The sequence below is a fragment of the Eucyclogobius newberryi genome, unplaced genomic scaffold, assembly GCF_026437365.1.
Source record: "Eucyclogobius newberryi isolate DKJ021-1_F unplaced genomic scaffold, fEucNew1.0.hap1 SCAF_18, whole genome shotgun sequence".
Classification (NCBI taxonomy): Eukaryota; Metazoa; Chordata; class Actinopteri; order Gobiiformes; family Gobiidae; genus Eucyclogobius; species Eucyclogobius newberryi.
In genome coordinates this window covers 20,943,442-20,956,946 of record NW_027315812.1, presented here as the reverse complement: position 1 = coordinate 20,956,946, position 13,505 = coordinate 20,943,442, and the positions used below count along the sequence as shown (strand labels likewise).

The following is a 13,505-nucleotide window of genomic DNA, read 5'->3' as shown; positions in this document are numbered from 1 at the left end:
TCTTTCTTCAAATGGGCAACTGGTGTTGAAAGGGTTAAAATACTACTTTTAGATTATGTTTTTATAGTGTAGTATGAATCAAGAATAGAGAATTTGTAATTGTTGAAGCATTCAGTTGAATACTAAATGTGGAGTAAGAGTTTTCAAGTGCGTAACGATAACATGCAAAATTGTTAAAATTGTTTTTTTTAACTTACGTTTGCTCTTAAACTAAAGCACCCAGAGTCTCACCACTTTACATCCTCCAAGAAAGTAGTAATGTCTCTGAGAATCTGAATTTCTGAAGTAATCAATCAAAGAATGAAAAAAATAAGAAGGTATGAAGATGGGTGTACACCCCAATTTGTCACATATTTGGGTAAACTGGCAACTTCGACACCTATTTTCTCAAATACTGGCAGAAATCATGCGGAGAACTTTTTCCCCCAGCTCAAGTATATCTTTGAGATTGGAAAACCACTTTTGAAAAGTAGTCTTGATGTGGTGGAGCGAAATTCATTTTCTAGCCACATTCTGAGTTACAGCCTATGGCCTAAAAGAGGGACAGGATAAAACTGCATTAAATCGTACTATGAGAACGTAGCAAATTCATATTTTATGGTAAAATAATCGAGCAATGGTCACGCCTTACTTGAGATATCAATGAAGCTTTACCCTGCATACTTGGTAATGTGTATATCGCAGCCAAAGTACCATCTTTTTTATATTCTTCATATAGTATACTTTTATATTTTTTGATTAAAGTTGTCTCACTTCCGAGATAACTTCCGTGCTACGTCACGTCACCGTGCTACGTCACCGAATGCGTCACCGTGAGTTTGTAAACACTCTTCTGTTCCTTCTTTGGACGCTTCACTTCTGGCATTAACACACGTTCATGTTTCATTGGAGTTTCCACCTGCAACTGAGAAGTTTTAGTGTTACTCCCGCGCACAGACCCATGTTAATATAGCGTTACAAAGGTAGTTATGCTATGACTACTTTTTATTTTTAGCTCGTTCTCTCCGCGGTAGCAGCTAGCTCGCCCATGCGTCCAGTGTGTTGACGCCGGTCTTTGAGCTACAATGGTTCGTTCTTTAGTGAGCCTTTGTGCCGCTGAGGTGGTTAGTGACCACAGCTCGTCGCCTTGCTGGCTGAAATGGATCCCGAGAGAACTGTTCCGAGCCCTGCTGGAGGCCTCTTTCAGCAGCAACAGACCGCTGGCTGTGGGGGAACTGGTGCAGCGGTGGCCCGAGCGAACCCTGCGTGTCGGACGGAGGAAACAGGGGGCCACATCCCCCAATAGACTGTGCATACAGGCGCTACTACTGGCGGTGGTCAGGGGCCTCTCAGATCAGAGGTAAACCACTCGTTTTGACACGTGGTTTATATGTAATATGTCTCTGCTTGAAAACATGAATGTGGCTGTATTTCTGTCCTAGGAGTGTCCTACAGCTGCTGGATCTTTGTGGACAGCAAGGAGACGAGGGCAGTCTGGGGGACCCAATGGGTGGCTGGTCCCTGACTGTGGCTCTGTGCACTATGGTGGTGCAAGCTCGAACCGGAGCTAAAAGGGCCCTGAGGAAAGCAGGAGAACGGGAAAGAAAGAGGTTCTCGGCTCTGCAGAGAGATTCGGACGTTAAGAGAGAAAGAGCAGAGTTGGTGGAATACAGCACAGCATCATCATTAATAAAGTCTGAGGAAGAGCTGACAAAGGGGGTGAGGAGGAGGATGGAGATGGAGAGGAAGGGTGCGGGTCCATCTGCCGACAAAGCAGGCACTAGAATGGATTCTAACGATAATGAAGTCGATGTTTTGGTACATGTGAGAGCCGATCTTTTTGTCAATGCTCGATCCTGGGAACGTGTTCAATCGGCGCTAAACACTCAAGGACCTCTGAAACTTCAGTGTAGATATCTTCGCATTGAAGAAATTTCTGTACCAAGCATCAAGACCCTACTTAACATTCTTCCCCAACAGTTTCTTCTTGGGATAGATGTGAGATACAGCAGTCTCGGAGTGGCTGGTTTAGCAGAGCTGCTGCCTCTCCTTTCCACCTTCCCTGCTCTTGAATCTCTTCGCTTGCACTACTGTAATTTAGATCTCCGGAGAGACCTTCATGGACAAGAAGAGGCACTAGGAAACCTTTCACATGGTCTGACACAGCTCCATCATCTCAAATGTCTTAGCCTCACTGCACTACGGCTTCCTGGTCAACTTCGAGTGCTGCTTAGGTATGTTCTGAAGATGATATATAACCTTGTGCATGTTTATTTAGCAGGATTGTGCATGTACCTTCCATGAAATACAAAATGAAATAATGCCTTTGTTTTTTAGTTCTTTGCCTCAACCTTTAGAGAGTCTTGAACTTCCATATTTGAGCCTAAGCCCTGCAGACCTGGCCTATCTGTCCTGCAGCCATCATGCATCAACTCTACAACAGCTGGACTTGAGTGAGAACCGGCTGGATGAAACCACACTGCCCTCTATGCGACGCCTTCTCTCCCAGGCCTCCCGTAGCTTGCAGCACCTTTCTTTAAGTGGCTGTGGCCTGACTGACCACCTGCTGGGTCTCGTTCTGCCCTCTCTGGGATGTTGCGTTACACTGAAAAGCTTGGCTTTTGCTCTGAACCCACTCTCCATGTCTGGTCTTATGGACTTGGTAAAAACCGCTGCGAAGATGCGCAGTCTTCGTCAGTTATTATACCCAAACCCACTGGAGGATTACCAGCCAGGCCTCCCGGACCTTCCCTCCAGTGCTCAGCTTTTAGACTGGCCACTGGACGAGGCAATGGCGATAAACACTACTAGCACACAGCTCAACAGAGTGCTCATAGAAAATGGGCGCTCTGACCTCCTTCTCACTTGTGACCTTCTCAATTATGATAAAAACTTAAAACATGAATAAGGCATAACGGTATGTCCATAACAAAGGTTTTTACAGATTTGAAATAGGATTTTGTCATGTTTCAGATTTCAGTCTGTAGTGTAAATACAGAATTTCAAATGTATGGATGTGTGGGTTACTGTTGCAAAGATTGTGCCTTACTTAAACATGTAACGTAACAAATGCTAGCGTCATAATGAATGTACCAAATGATTTGCTTGATATCCGCATTGCTCATGATATTTGCATACACTTAAGTCGTAGCTTCTTTTCTTTCTGCGTTTGTCTATTCAGCTTGTGTCCTGATTAATATGTGTTACCTGCATAAAAATAATCACCATTGTCCAGTCCTATTATGTATATTTAATATTATGCATATTAAATCATCTGTAGTAACCCACATGTGACTTCTCCAGAATGTAATACCGATGGTCTAAAAATGTCAGATGATCCTCCTCCGAGTCTGTGTGAAATGGGGAAAGCTTAATATGAGGTAATGGCAAAGAGATGTAGTTTGGGAAATCCAGAAGGAATGGACGGTCTCGAAGAGGAGGCAGAATTAAATCTACCAAATAAAATGAGGGTTAAAAATCACGTATTGCCATTATTATTGAAAACAACTTTTTCAAAAGAAGGTTGAACGCTTACATGATGGTTTCCGTGTCCTAGTCATACAATAAGTTTCCCCGAGACGATGGATTGCACTAGATACACTAAAAGCAATAAGAAACATAAGAAATGACAATCCAAACATGTATAACACACTGCATAATCGTCATGTGAGTAATACCAGTCATGTGGCAAAAGCACTGCATTATTGGCACTTGGAGCAGCTTGTTTGACATTTAGATATTCCTCTTTTTGTACCGAGCAGAAGTGATTGACCACATCTACACGCGTAAATGATGGTGGTTTCCGTTTGTCTGTACTCCTGAGAAACAGATCCCTGATATGATCCTAGAGCAATGGAAGAGAAAGTCAAGAGGAATCAGCCACATATAGACCACTCAACAACAGTTCTAACTATGTATTCCTAGCAGTAGTTGATAGCTCATTTATAAGGTTGGTGTCTCAGCTTTCAGCCAGCTTCAATGATCTGAAGCCACACTTGATTTCCCAGAACTATATTCATCCTGCATATATGGTTATTTGATACTAACTTAAGAATTATAGAGATTCAAATGGTGCCTACTTTATATTTGGCAGTCCACAAATTGAGCCAGCTGTCTGCAAAGGCATAAAGACCTTCCCACATGTTGGACTTGCTGAGAAGCTCTGGCTCCCAGGTCTCCAACTCTGGCCACAACCACTCCTCAGCTTCATCCACACCTATGGATTTCAGCATACGCAGCATTCTTTCTCTATGGATAATAAACAGACAGCATGAGAGGAAGTTACTATATAAGGCTCATGGTGAATAATACCAATACAAACCGTAGGCCCAGCTCTTTATAAGCTGAGAGCGTGAGAAGGGTTTTCACTAGCTCTTCATTTACAGATTTCAGATCTATCAAGAGAGTCAATAGCTGACCAAGCACAGCATGTTCACTGGTACACTGGAAGAAACATTCTATTAATAAAAAACATTACAGAGATTGTTTTACATTAAAAAAGGTATAACAGTATGACCAATGGACCCCACTTACTGTATTTTCTGGACTATAAATCGCACCTTTTTTCATAGTTTTGGCCAGGGTGCGACTTATACTTATATTTATACTTATATACTCCGGAGCAACTTATATGTGATATTATTTGTTATTTTCACACTTGCAACTGCATTTCATATTCCAGTGTGACTTATATTTGTTTTTTTCTTCTCTATGATGCATTTTTTGGCTAGTGCGACTTATAGTCCGGAAAATACGGGTACCTAAAATGTGTGAATACATTTGTCAAGCACTGAGCATTAAAGTAAATGTCCAATCCCTACAGAGAAGTTAGCTTTTATGATGTATCTCCTTGTAAACTCGGGGTAGAGCAGTGGCTCATTCCTGGTGCATTGGTTTGAATCCTTCCCTGGCTGGTTAATACTGCTGTTGTGTCATACTGTTGTGCATCATCAGTGAGTGCTACCTTACCATGTTTGGTGTGACCATTTTTGGCACAGTGTCAAGAAGTTTTTGGTAAAGCTCATCTACATTTTTTAAGAGCTTCAATCCGTGCAGTGTTTCCAATACAGAAAGAATCTCAGGCTTAAATGGAACGTCGCATGTGCACAGGAAATCCACCAGTTGTAGGAAAAATGAATCAGGACATAGACTGTGAGGGATATTCTGCACAAAGACACAAAAATATATCATATTTCTATTGGTATTACCGGTATATAGTGTAAACACCTACCACGATTTACCTTCTTATGCGGATAGAGCTGCTTAAACCACTCTTTGTTCAGAAAGTCTCTGAGGAACGATGGGAGCTCTGGAGAAGGGACCAGAGGAGGCAGAACTGAAGGTTTCTGTGTGGGTAAAGGAGGAGGTGGAGGAGGAGGTGGAGGAGATGGAGGTAGCAACTGGACTTTTGGAAGCACAATCTCCTGTAAAGGAAGTAAAACCATAAAAATGTGTGTAAAGTCTGAATATTTGGCCAAGAGAGCATATTGTACATGTTACGTGTAGGCACCGTTCTCACTACTACAGGCGTTTCACAGATAACTGGTGTTGATGGCATCACAGGCTTTGGCTTGTCTGGTTCATACACAGGGGCAGCCTTTTTCTTCTGAGATCCAAAAACTAATATTTAGCGCAGAATAAATTTGGCATAAAAGTGAAAAGAAAAACAAATTTACCTCATGTTTATTTTTCTTCGCTTTGACAACTGGAATAATAGTAGGTGCCAGGGGAATATCTTCAACTACAGGAGGTATATAGGGTGTTCTCACATTGAACTTTGACCCGAATGAAATTTCATCAAAATCATCAAAGTCCACCTGGAAAAACAGGGAAAATGTTCATTTGTGTGAGTGCAACCCAACATTTGAATATATAGATATTGAATACACCTTAATATTGTGAGGAACTCTGTATATTATGTTCATATATTGACCAAATGCCTCTTTTCTGATTTCCTTTGTACTGGGAGGCTTTGGTTTGGTGCTTTTGACTGTTCCCTCAAGGAGACGTGCTAGATCTGACTTCAAGGTCAAATTCTATGGACAAACCAAATAAAAACATCCACACTGCATGTCATTTATAGTCATACAGCATCATGTACCCACCTGCTGTGTCCTCCATTCCATGTTGTTTTTGCTCTTTAACAGTGCATGGCTGAAACTTGGGAGCACCAGTCTTGTGCTTCTACTTTGTTCACCGGTTTCCACCATTTTGAAAGCCATAAACGCGCTTTAACTGAATCCCTGTAATTCTGCTGAAAAATGTTACTTAAACTAATGCTGCAAACTGAAAGAACACACAAACGCACCTGCACTGACGCACTCTGCTCCAGGAATGTCGCAAACAGTAACATGTCCTGCGCAAAGCCTGTTCAAGTTCAGTTTGGACATGTAGATCAGAGCCGAGTCTTGATTTTACACTGAACAATCGTAACCAAGTAACAGTTGCTTGAAACTAAAGCAAGGAAGTGTTTGTATTAAAAGTGACGGGCTCCTGGAGGCAAAGACTACAATGAAATGACAACGTTTCCCATTATGTTTTATTGGAATGGACCAGGATTGTACAAACATTAATCTTAATTCCATACAAATATACATCTATTAACTATATTCATTTTTGTACATGATATTTACAACATACAATTCATCAGACAGTTTGAAATCACATCGTTACTGTGCAATGTGACAATAAATCTTACATGAAAAGACACAGGGACAAAGTTTCTAAATGTTTAAGGAAATGTTCGGACTAAACTAATACAAAGCATAAATAATAAGAATATAAACATACAATATTATTGCATATTTTACAACGCTTCTATGAAACTGTTTAACTGTTCTCCTTCTGAAAGACTACACGCAGTGAAATAGTTTGTGAAATACTGAATTTGTATGTTCCCTGACTCATGTGCTATTGCTACTCCTGAGTATGTGTTCCGTTGTCCTGAGTCTCCAAACAAAGCCGTGGCTGTCACTCTGAAAAGAAAAACAGTCGCAGAAGTAAATAGAGAGTTTTCAATGGAATATAAATGATGCATAAATCTTTGTCACCTGTCTTTCCCCATCCGCTCAGTAATCACAGGTTCTGTCTCATTTTTCAGCAGATCCCAGAGGTAGATGTTAGAAGCTGCATCAAGTACAATGAAAACTGCAGGTCTGGTTAGAGACCACTGCACAGAAACCACTGAGTGTCCTGCACAGCCGTCCCTCCACTCAATCAACGGCTTTTCTTGGTGAACAGCGTGCAGCCTGATGCAGCCATCCCCACAGCCCACCTAAGAGAAAGTGCATCACTTGAAATAACTTTTTGGACATTTTATACTGAATAATTAGACTCATTACCAAGAACAAATCTTGTCTGAAGGGGGAAAAGCAAACTGAGTTGATATCAACAGGTTTCTCTTCGCCCTCCTGATATCTGTAGAACTTGGGCAAAGCTTTTAAACCATGACTTGTGCCGTGATGGACAATACCCTACGAGAGAATGAAATGGACCATTTGAAAGAGTAGTTACAGCTACAGAGTACCACCTGACCACTGCAACTTACCATATTTGTGCCAATGAAGAAATGGTTTGAGTCTGTAGGAAGAAATGTCAACTGGAGCGTCTGGAAAGGTGCCGTCTTCTTTGCCTTGTACGTCATTCTGAGAGGAGAAAATATGGACAATAAAATTATAGCAAATGCTGCTACCTTCCCTATCAAATACAAATTGTCTGTGAGTACAGAACATGAAACTGCATCATGTTGACACAACAACAAATGCCTACAGCGCGTCACAAACAAGATCAGATAGCAAGTTTTGTTCCAACTGAGCCATAATTTTGACTAGTATTTCAGGTTGATGGCACTGATGAGTGAACCTTGCAAACTATTTGTCTTTCTCACCTGTCAGCAACTGAGAGCGAGGAGCTGTGAAGGAGCTTGACTTTACCTCCAGGTCTCAGTCCTGCACGGCAAAAAGATCAGAAACCTTGGCTCATACATGTGTTTACTCAGTTATGTTTACTGAGAGAACTTTAACTGTTTACCCAAATCTGTTTGGGAGCCGGCCTCATTAGGATTAGGGAGTTCCACCACCACCTAATCAAAATAAATGTTAATATTAGTCTTTATTTACTCCATAATTAGTAATAACTACATGGAAAAAGTGTTTATATCAATGCATATTTCTCCACTCACCCAGAAATTTAAAATGCCACTTTCATCCAGAGATGCCAGTTGAAAAGACAATCCAGTTGCTTCTGAAATAAAACAGGTTTGTGTGAAGAAAAGCGTATCCAATGTGAAGGTATTTCCTTCACCATACCTTCCTCAGATGCCAAGAGGGAAACGTCTGACCTTTGCACCACTTCAACAGACATAACAGTGGAGAAATGTCCTGAGGTCGACATGACTGCGTCTGTGATGACAACACAGATATCAACATGGCAATTACATACCAGCACGGCATCTGAACGGGAAGGTGCGAATACTCGGACCATAATAGAACACAAACTATATATTTCCAGACACTTTGACCTGAAATACAGGGGCAATAAATACAGGGGAATTATTATGATGATGATTGTAATTATCATGATTATTATTATATATCTATTTATTATTATTTTATTTATTTATTATTTCATTTATTTATCAGTATGTATTACTCATAGTAATTACTCTATTACCGTATTATTACTCTGCATATTCAAGAACTGTTTCAAAAGAGGTAAAGTGCTTATAATTTAAGAGTGTGATATATTTAGAAAACCAAATGTGGGAACATATGTAAAGCAGAATTGTAAGTCAGTTGTCGGGGTTGATGTATGGAATAAGTTGGACCAGGAGTTAAAAGACACTAGAACAATAAGACGCTAAGAGAGGAAAATTATAAAATCATATGTTGGAAATGAATGCTGAAAGGAGCAATTAGATATATGTAATGTTGTATGTTGTGTTTAAAGTCCCGTTTCAGACTTTTATGCACATTATTTATTTTATTATTTTAGCCTTTGGGAAAATGTCAGCATAAACCGAACTGAACTGAACTGAATGTGGTGTCATAACATAATCCTTTGTGTGAACGACTGTGACAAACCAGTGGAAAAGGAAGGCTGCCTGAAGGTCCACTCATCGTCTCCAAAGGTCAGGTGGTAATGGCTGCGAGCGTGCTCCCTCAGGTCCCACAGCGCCACGGAGCCCACTGTGGTACCTGCGAATACTAATGTGGCCTTCCCAGGACTGAAGCAACAACACTGCACCTGAAGAAAACCCAAAGGTCACAACTACATATATATATATCACAAATATTACATGCAGTAAAGCAGAAATACCTCCGATTCGTACAAAAGAACCTTCTGCGGTCTGGAGGGCTCCCAGATATTCCAGATGCAGATGAGAGTCTGGTTATCTAAACGCACCGCACTTGGTTTAGTTGTTGAAGTATGAACGGATATCATGGTATGCTTCTGGACTTGGGAAAAATGAATTAGGCTTATGTGGCGACCTATAAACAATAAAAGAAAACATCCTTTACTTCATTGCAATGCATCTAAACGTAAAAGATACACTGTAGACGTTCTCGTACCATGAAGAAAAGGCAACTTTGTGCTGAGCTGTAAACTTCCATCACTGAAAGATAGAACGTCTGTTTGAGTCTTCACATTTCGAAGGGAATTTCTTTCAGCTTGATCTTCTTCTAACAGGACAACCATGACCTTAATACCCCAAAAAAGCAAAGTTAGTGCGGTAATAAGACTGAAACAACAAGAATAAAATAGCATGATAAGAACTTTAACCTGTGAAGCAGACTGCAAAAATGTTGTCAGGCGTTTGGAATCAATCTTCAGTTCGTCGAGGGCCCGCTCTCGTGTTGCAGGAGAAATGTTCGGGTCTGAAAAATAGCGACTTGAATACATACATCGTCCTAATCAATAGCGATATCAGGTTTAATTGATAAGACGTTCTCACCAGCACAAGCTCCACTGTGCTCTGGAGGATGCTGAGTCCATTTCTCACACAGCTCGATCTCTTCCGTTTGGATGTCCCGGTCCGCGTTGTCTTCATTGCATTGAACGTACGCCTGGAAGTGTTTTGTCGTCGTGGTAAAACTCTTTATGTTTGTGTTAATTTACAGATATTGTACCTGCTTGGTATTTGCTGTTCCGAAGTTTCTTATGTACATGTCGTATTCGTTCACCGGAGGCAGATCCAAGAGGGAGGACGTCAAAGTGAAATCCAAATCGATCAGTCGGAGTAACTCTGTGCTGCGTTTTCTACGGATGAAAAGAGGAAGTAAACAAAAACACAAATACCTAGAGGAATTGAGGATGTTGACAAGTTGACTTTCACCTACTTTTGCTTTGAGGCCACCTTTTTGTTTACTTCTCGTTGTTTGGCTGCTACAAAGTCCATAAATTTTCCAGGTTGGGAAGTTTTACTTTCGATCCTTTCCGATTCTGGGAAATAGAAATAGAAATGTAATGCTGATAAAATACAGATTATATCAATATCAACAGTACAGAAGGAAAAAGTGAATGCAAAGTATGTGTAACTTACCTCTGGACCGTTTAGGTCTTTCTTCTTCATTCTCTGTGGTATTCTGTCTGGAAAGGGCTCCAACCTTTTTGTTTTCTTCATCCATGGCTCTCTGAATGGCCTTGATCTCTTTTCTTTTTGCTGCTGAAAGTTCTTCTTTATCTTCCACTGATTGATGTTTCTCCACAACTTTGTCATCACTTTCATCTAGTTCTTCAAAATCATCTTCATATTCCTAAGAAAAAATCATCATCATCATCATCAACAACAACACTGCAAACAATGATTCAAAAATAAATAAATAAAAGCTAGCCTTCAAAGTGAAAAAAATATAATGGGCAACTCACCCCTTTCTTGAAATGGAAAAGTATGAGCATGCAGTGTAAGTACATAAAAGTAGGTTATGTACACAATCGAATACAGCAAAGGGTTAATAACTCATTCATAAATATTATAGAGCTGCTGTCACCTCAAAGTCATCTTCATATTCCTGTTCCGGCTCATCTTCAGTGACAATCTGTAAAATGTAGTTTATTTATTTTATTATTATATTTTATTAAGTTGATTTCACACAAATTTAAAATGAGAGTAAATAAGTATTTTGAACAGTAGATGGCAGGTTGAATTTGTGTTCATCTTAAATCTATTTTATCAAATGTTTTTGAGGTTTGAGGATAAGTTAGAAGTCTTGAATGTAGATGACATAACAATCTTAGTGTTTGTCAATGATGAGTAAAGAAATCTACTTCTGTAAGAGTTCAAAGAGCTGCTACAGTTTGATCACTGTAAACAATAGAAGAATGAGATGGACAAACAGGCTACGTGCACATGAGTCTGTTTTGAGGAAATAATTGTTGCGGGGTGAAGTTGAAATGTCCTTTATCCCCCCCAAAAGTACCTAGCTAAACTCTGCACAACAAAAGTACTACTGAAACCACTTTTTAGTTCCACATTGCCGTAAATTCATTTAAGTAAAACAATAGCTCCACAGAAGAAATGTGGATAAAAAAGCAAAGAAACACAGCTGTGCTTCTGCATTTATTTATTTATTTATTTTTTAATTAAGTCAGTGCATTACCTCTGAATGACTCCATTCTATTTGTTTTATTGTTAAGCATTACTATTTTCTTTTGGGCAGAGATATAATAAAATAAACAGCTGTACTTCACAGTTGTTAGTTCCAAACCAACCTTTGTTTCTTCAGCTTTCTGTGTTTGACTGGAGCTGGTTTGCTGTGATTCCTTGTCCTTCTCTCGTGTCCTTTCTTTAAGGTTTCTCTCGGGGTCGTTCTCCTCTTTGGCTCTTCTCTCTCTGTGTTTGTCCCTTCCAGTTTCTGCCTCTTTGTCAATGCGATGATGCCTGAGCTCTTCCTCTGTCCTCTTTTGATCTCGCTCTCTGGATTCACTGTGATGCTTCTGCTTCTCATCCTTTACACAAAAAAGGTTTATATTATAGGACCCATTTGTGTGTCTCACAAAGCAACAAGTGCAAAATTACATGAAGTCTTCGTTCTTTGTGTCTTCTCTCTCTCTCCTCTTTGTCTTTTCTACGATCATCTTGATGCTCTAAAATGAAACAGATTTTCTTACAAATATTGCCATGAAAGTCATAATTTAATGAATTACAGACACACCGTACCTTTTCCTTCCTTGCGTTCAGACTGCTTTCTCTCCACGTGCCTTTCTCTCCTCTCTTTTTCACTCCTGCTTATTTCATATTCCTCTCTGTGCCTCTCTTTTTCTCTATGTCGTTCTCGTCTCTCCCTGTTGTTCTTATCAATGTATACAGACCCACCTTTGTCAAATTTCTCATGACTAGGCCGGTCTCTAAGTTGCTTATATTCCTGTTCTCTCCTCGCTTCTTTCTCTCTTTCTTGCCCCCGCCTTGTCTTTTCCTCATCTTTGTGCTTCTCTCTCATCTTATCCTTTTCTCTGTGGCGTTGGTCATCCCTCTCTCTGTCCCGTGTTTCCCTCCTTCTGTCAGGCTTTTCTATGTCATCAGTGCTCGGGTCTACTCTGTCTCGTTCTCTCCTCCTCTCCTTGTCTCTGTCCCGTTCCTCTCTTCTGTCCTTTTCCCCATCACTTCTTCGGTCTCGTGAGCCCTCTTTTCGTCTTTCAGCATGTCTGAGCATTTCATCTGCATCTCTTCTGTCTCTAATATCCGTATGCTTATCTCTGTCTCTTCTGGACTCCTTGTAGTGTTTTTCAGCAGTGTCCCCACGGCTTGTCTGTCTGTCATCTCTTCGTCTATCTCTGTGGCTTCCTTCCTGCAAGAAAAAAAATAAAGTTTGAATCCAAAATTATATGTTTATAGTTTTTTCGTTTCGTTCAATTCCCCAAAACTTACTACCATGTATTTTTTAAGATCTGCTTCTTTCCATGTGTCCTCCTTGGATCTATTCTGGAAAAAATAAATAAATACTGATTTGGGAAGTAATGTCACGTTAGAATTATAGTCCTCCCAGTAAATTGCATCTCACTGTAGAGGAAAGTAGGTGAACATAACAAGATAGAAGATAGACATGAACATTAGATACGAAAACAAACGTAAAAAGAATACGTATCTTATAGTTAGCTTTTGAAAAATGTAAAAAAATATCTACCTTTTCAGAGTGCATAGTAGAATCCGTATTCTTTATTTAATAAGTTCGTCGAATGCTAACAACAAGCTCATATTTTTGTAACGACGCCGCCATGACAGTAAATCCAGAATACGCATGCGCACTGTTGCGAAACCAAGGCGAGCGCGTCTGTTTGGTCTTGACAACAGGACAACTAATCAAACCTGAGCATCACCGAGGCAAAGGCTCGTTGTTATGGCGACCAGACCAGAATGATCAATTATCGAAGATTCCTATGTTAATTCTGATTTCAGTAAATTGTTAATTGTTAATAAACACACACACACACACACACACACACACACAACTACAGTAGGTGGCGGTAAATGCACCTTTTCATTTGAACAAGCAAAAGCAAAAACAACAACAACAACAAACAACAACAAC

At 40.1% G+C, this 13,505-nt stretch overlaps 3 protein-coding genes across 4 annotated transcripts; 1 reads left to right on the top strand and 2 right to left on the bottom strand.

The window, feature by feature from the left end:
• The first annotated feature begins 1,024 nt into the window (after window positions 1-1,024).
• Window positions 1,025-3,266, top strand: LOC140364686 (leucine-rich repeat-containing protein 14). The gene is made up of 3 exons (XM_072450964.1): window positions 1,025-1,339; window positions 1,422-2,213; window positions 2,317-3,266. The coding sequence occupies exons 1-3, from the start codon at window positions 1,065-1,067 to the stop codon at window positions 2,885-2,887; spliced, it is 1,638 nt and encodes a 545-aa protein (XP_072307065.1). The 5' UTR covers window positions 1,025-1,064; the 3' UTR covers window positions 2,888-3,266.
• wdr97 (WD repeat domain 97) lies at window positions 3,207-6,052 on the bottom strand. The gene is made up of 10 exons (XM_072450965.1): window positions 5,868-6,052; window positions 5,655-5,795; window positions 5,489-5,584; window positions 5,220-5,402; window positions 4,948-5,142; window positions 4,301-4,422; window positions 4,059-4,227; window positions 3,657-3,823; window positions 3,515-3,579; window positions 3,207-3,431 (listed from the first exon to the last, which is right to left on the bottom strand). The coding sequence occupies exons 1-10, from the start codon at window positions 5,901-5,903 to the stop codon at window positions 3,250-3,252; spliced, it is 1,356 nt and encodes a 451-aa protein (XP_072307066.1). The 5' UTR covers window positions 5,904-6,052; the 3' UTR covers window positions 3,207-3,249.
• Window positions 6,053-6,526: 474 nt separating this feature from the next.
• Window positions 6,527-13,232, bottom strand: dync2i1 (dynein 2 intermediate chain 1). 2 transcript variants are annotated; one of them, XM_072450961.1, is made up of 22 exons: window positions 13,101-13,232; window positions 12,845-12,898; window positions 12,137-12,764; window positions 11,996-12,063; window positions 11,689-11,925; window positions 10,968-11,015; window positions 10,520-10,733; window positions 10,317-10,419; window positions 10,107-10,236; window positions 9,932-10,043; window positions 9,760-9,854; window positions 9,549-9,678; window positions 9,295-9,467; window positions 9,060-9,222; window positions 8,286-8,378; window positions 8,159-8,220; window positions 8,008-8,059; window positions 7,865-7,925; window positions 7,526-7,622; window positions 7,320-7,451; window positions 7,029-7,252; window positions 6,527-6,953 (listed from the first exon to the last, which is right to left on the bottom strand). In XM_072450961.1, the coding sequence occupies exons 1-22, from the start codon at window positions 13,113-13,115 to the stop codon at window positions 6,785-6,787; spliced, it is 3,060 nt and encodes a 1,019-aa protein (XP_072307062.1). In that variant the 5' UTR covers window positions 13,116-13,232; the 3' UTR covers window positions 6,527-6,784. The 2 variants fall into 2 exon arrangements, with proteins under 2 accessions (XP_072307062.1, XP_072307063.1); XM_072450962.1 differs by having other exon boundaries at window positions 8,159-8,217.
• Window positions 13,233-13,505: the final 273 nt, after the last annotated feature.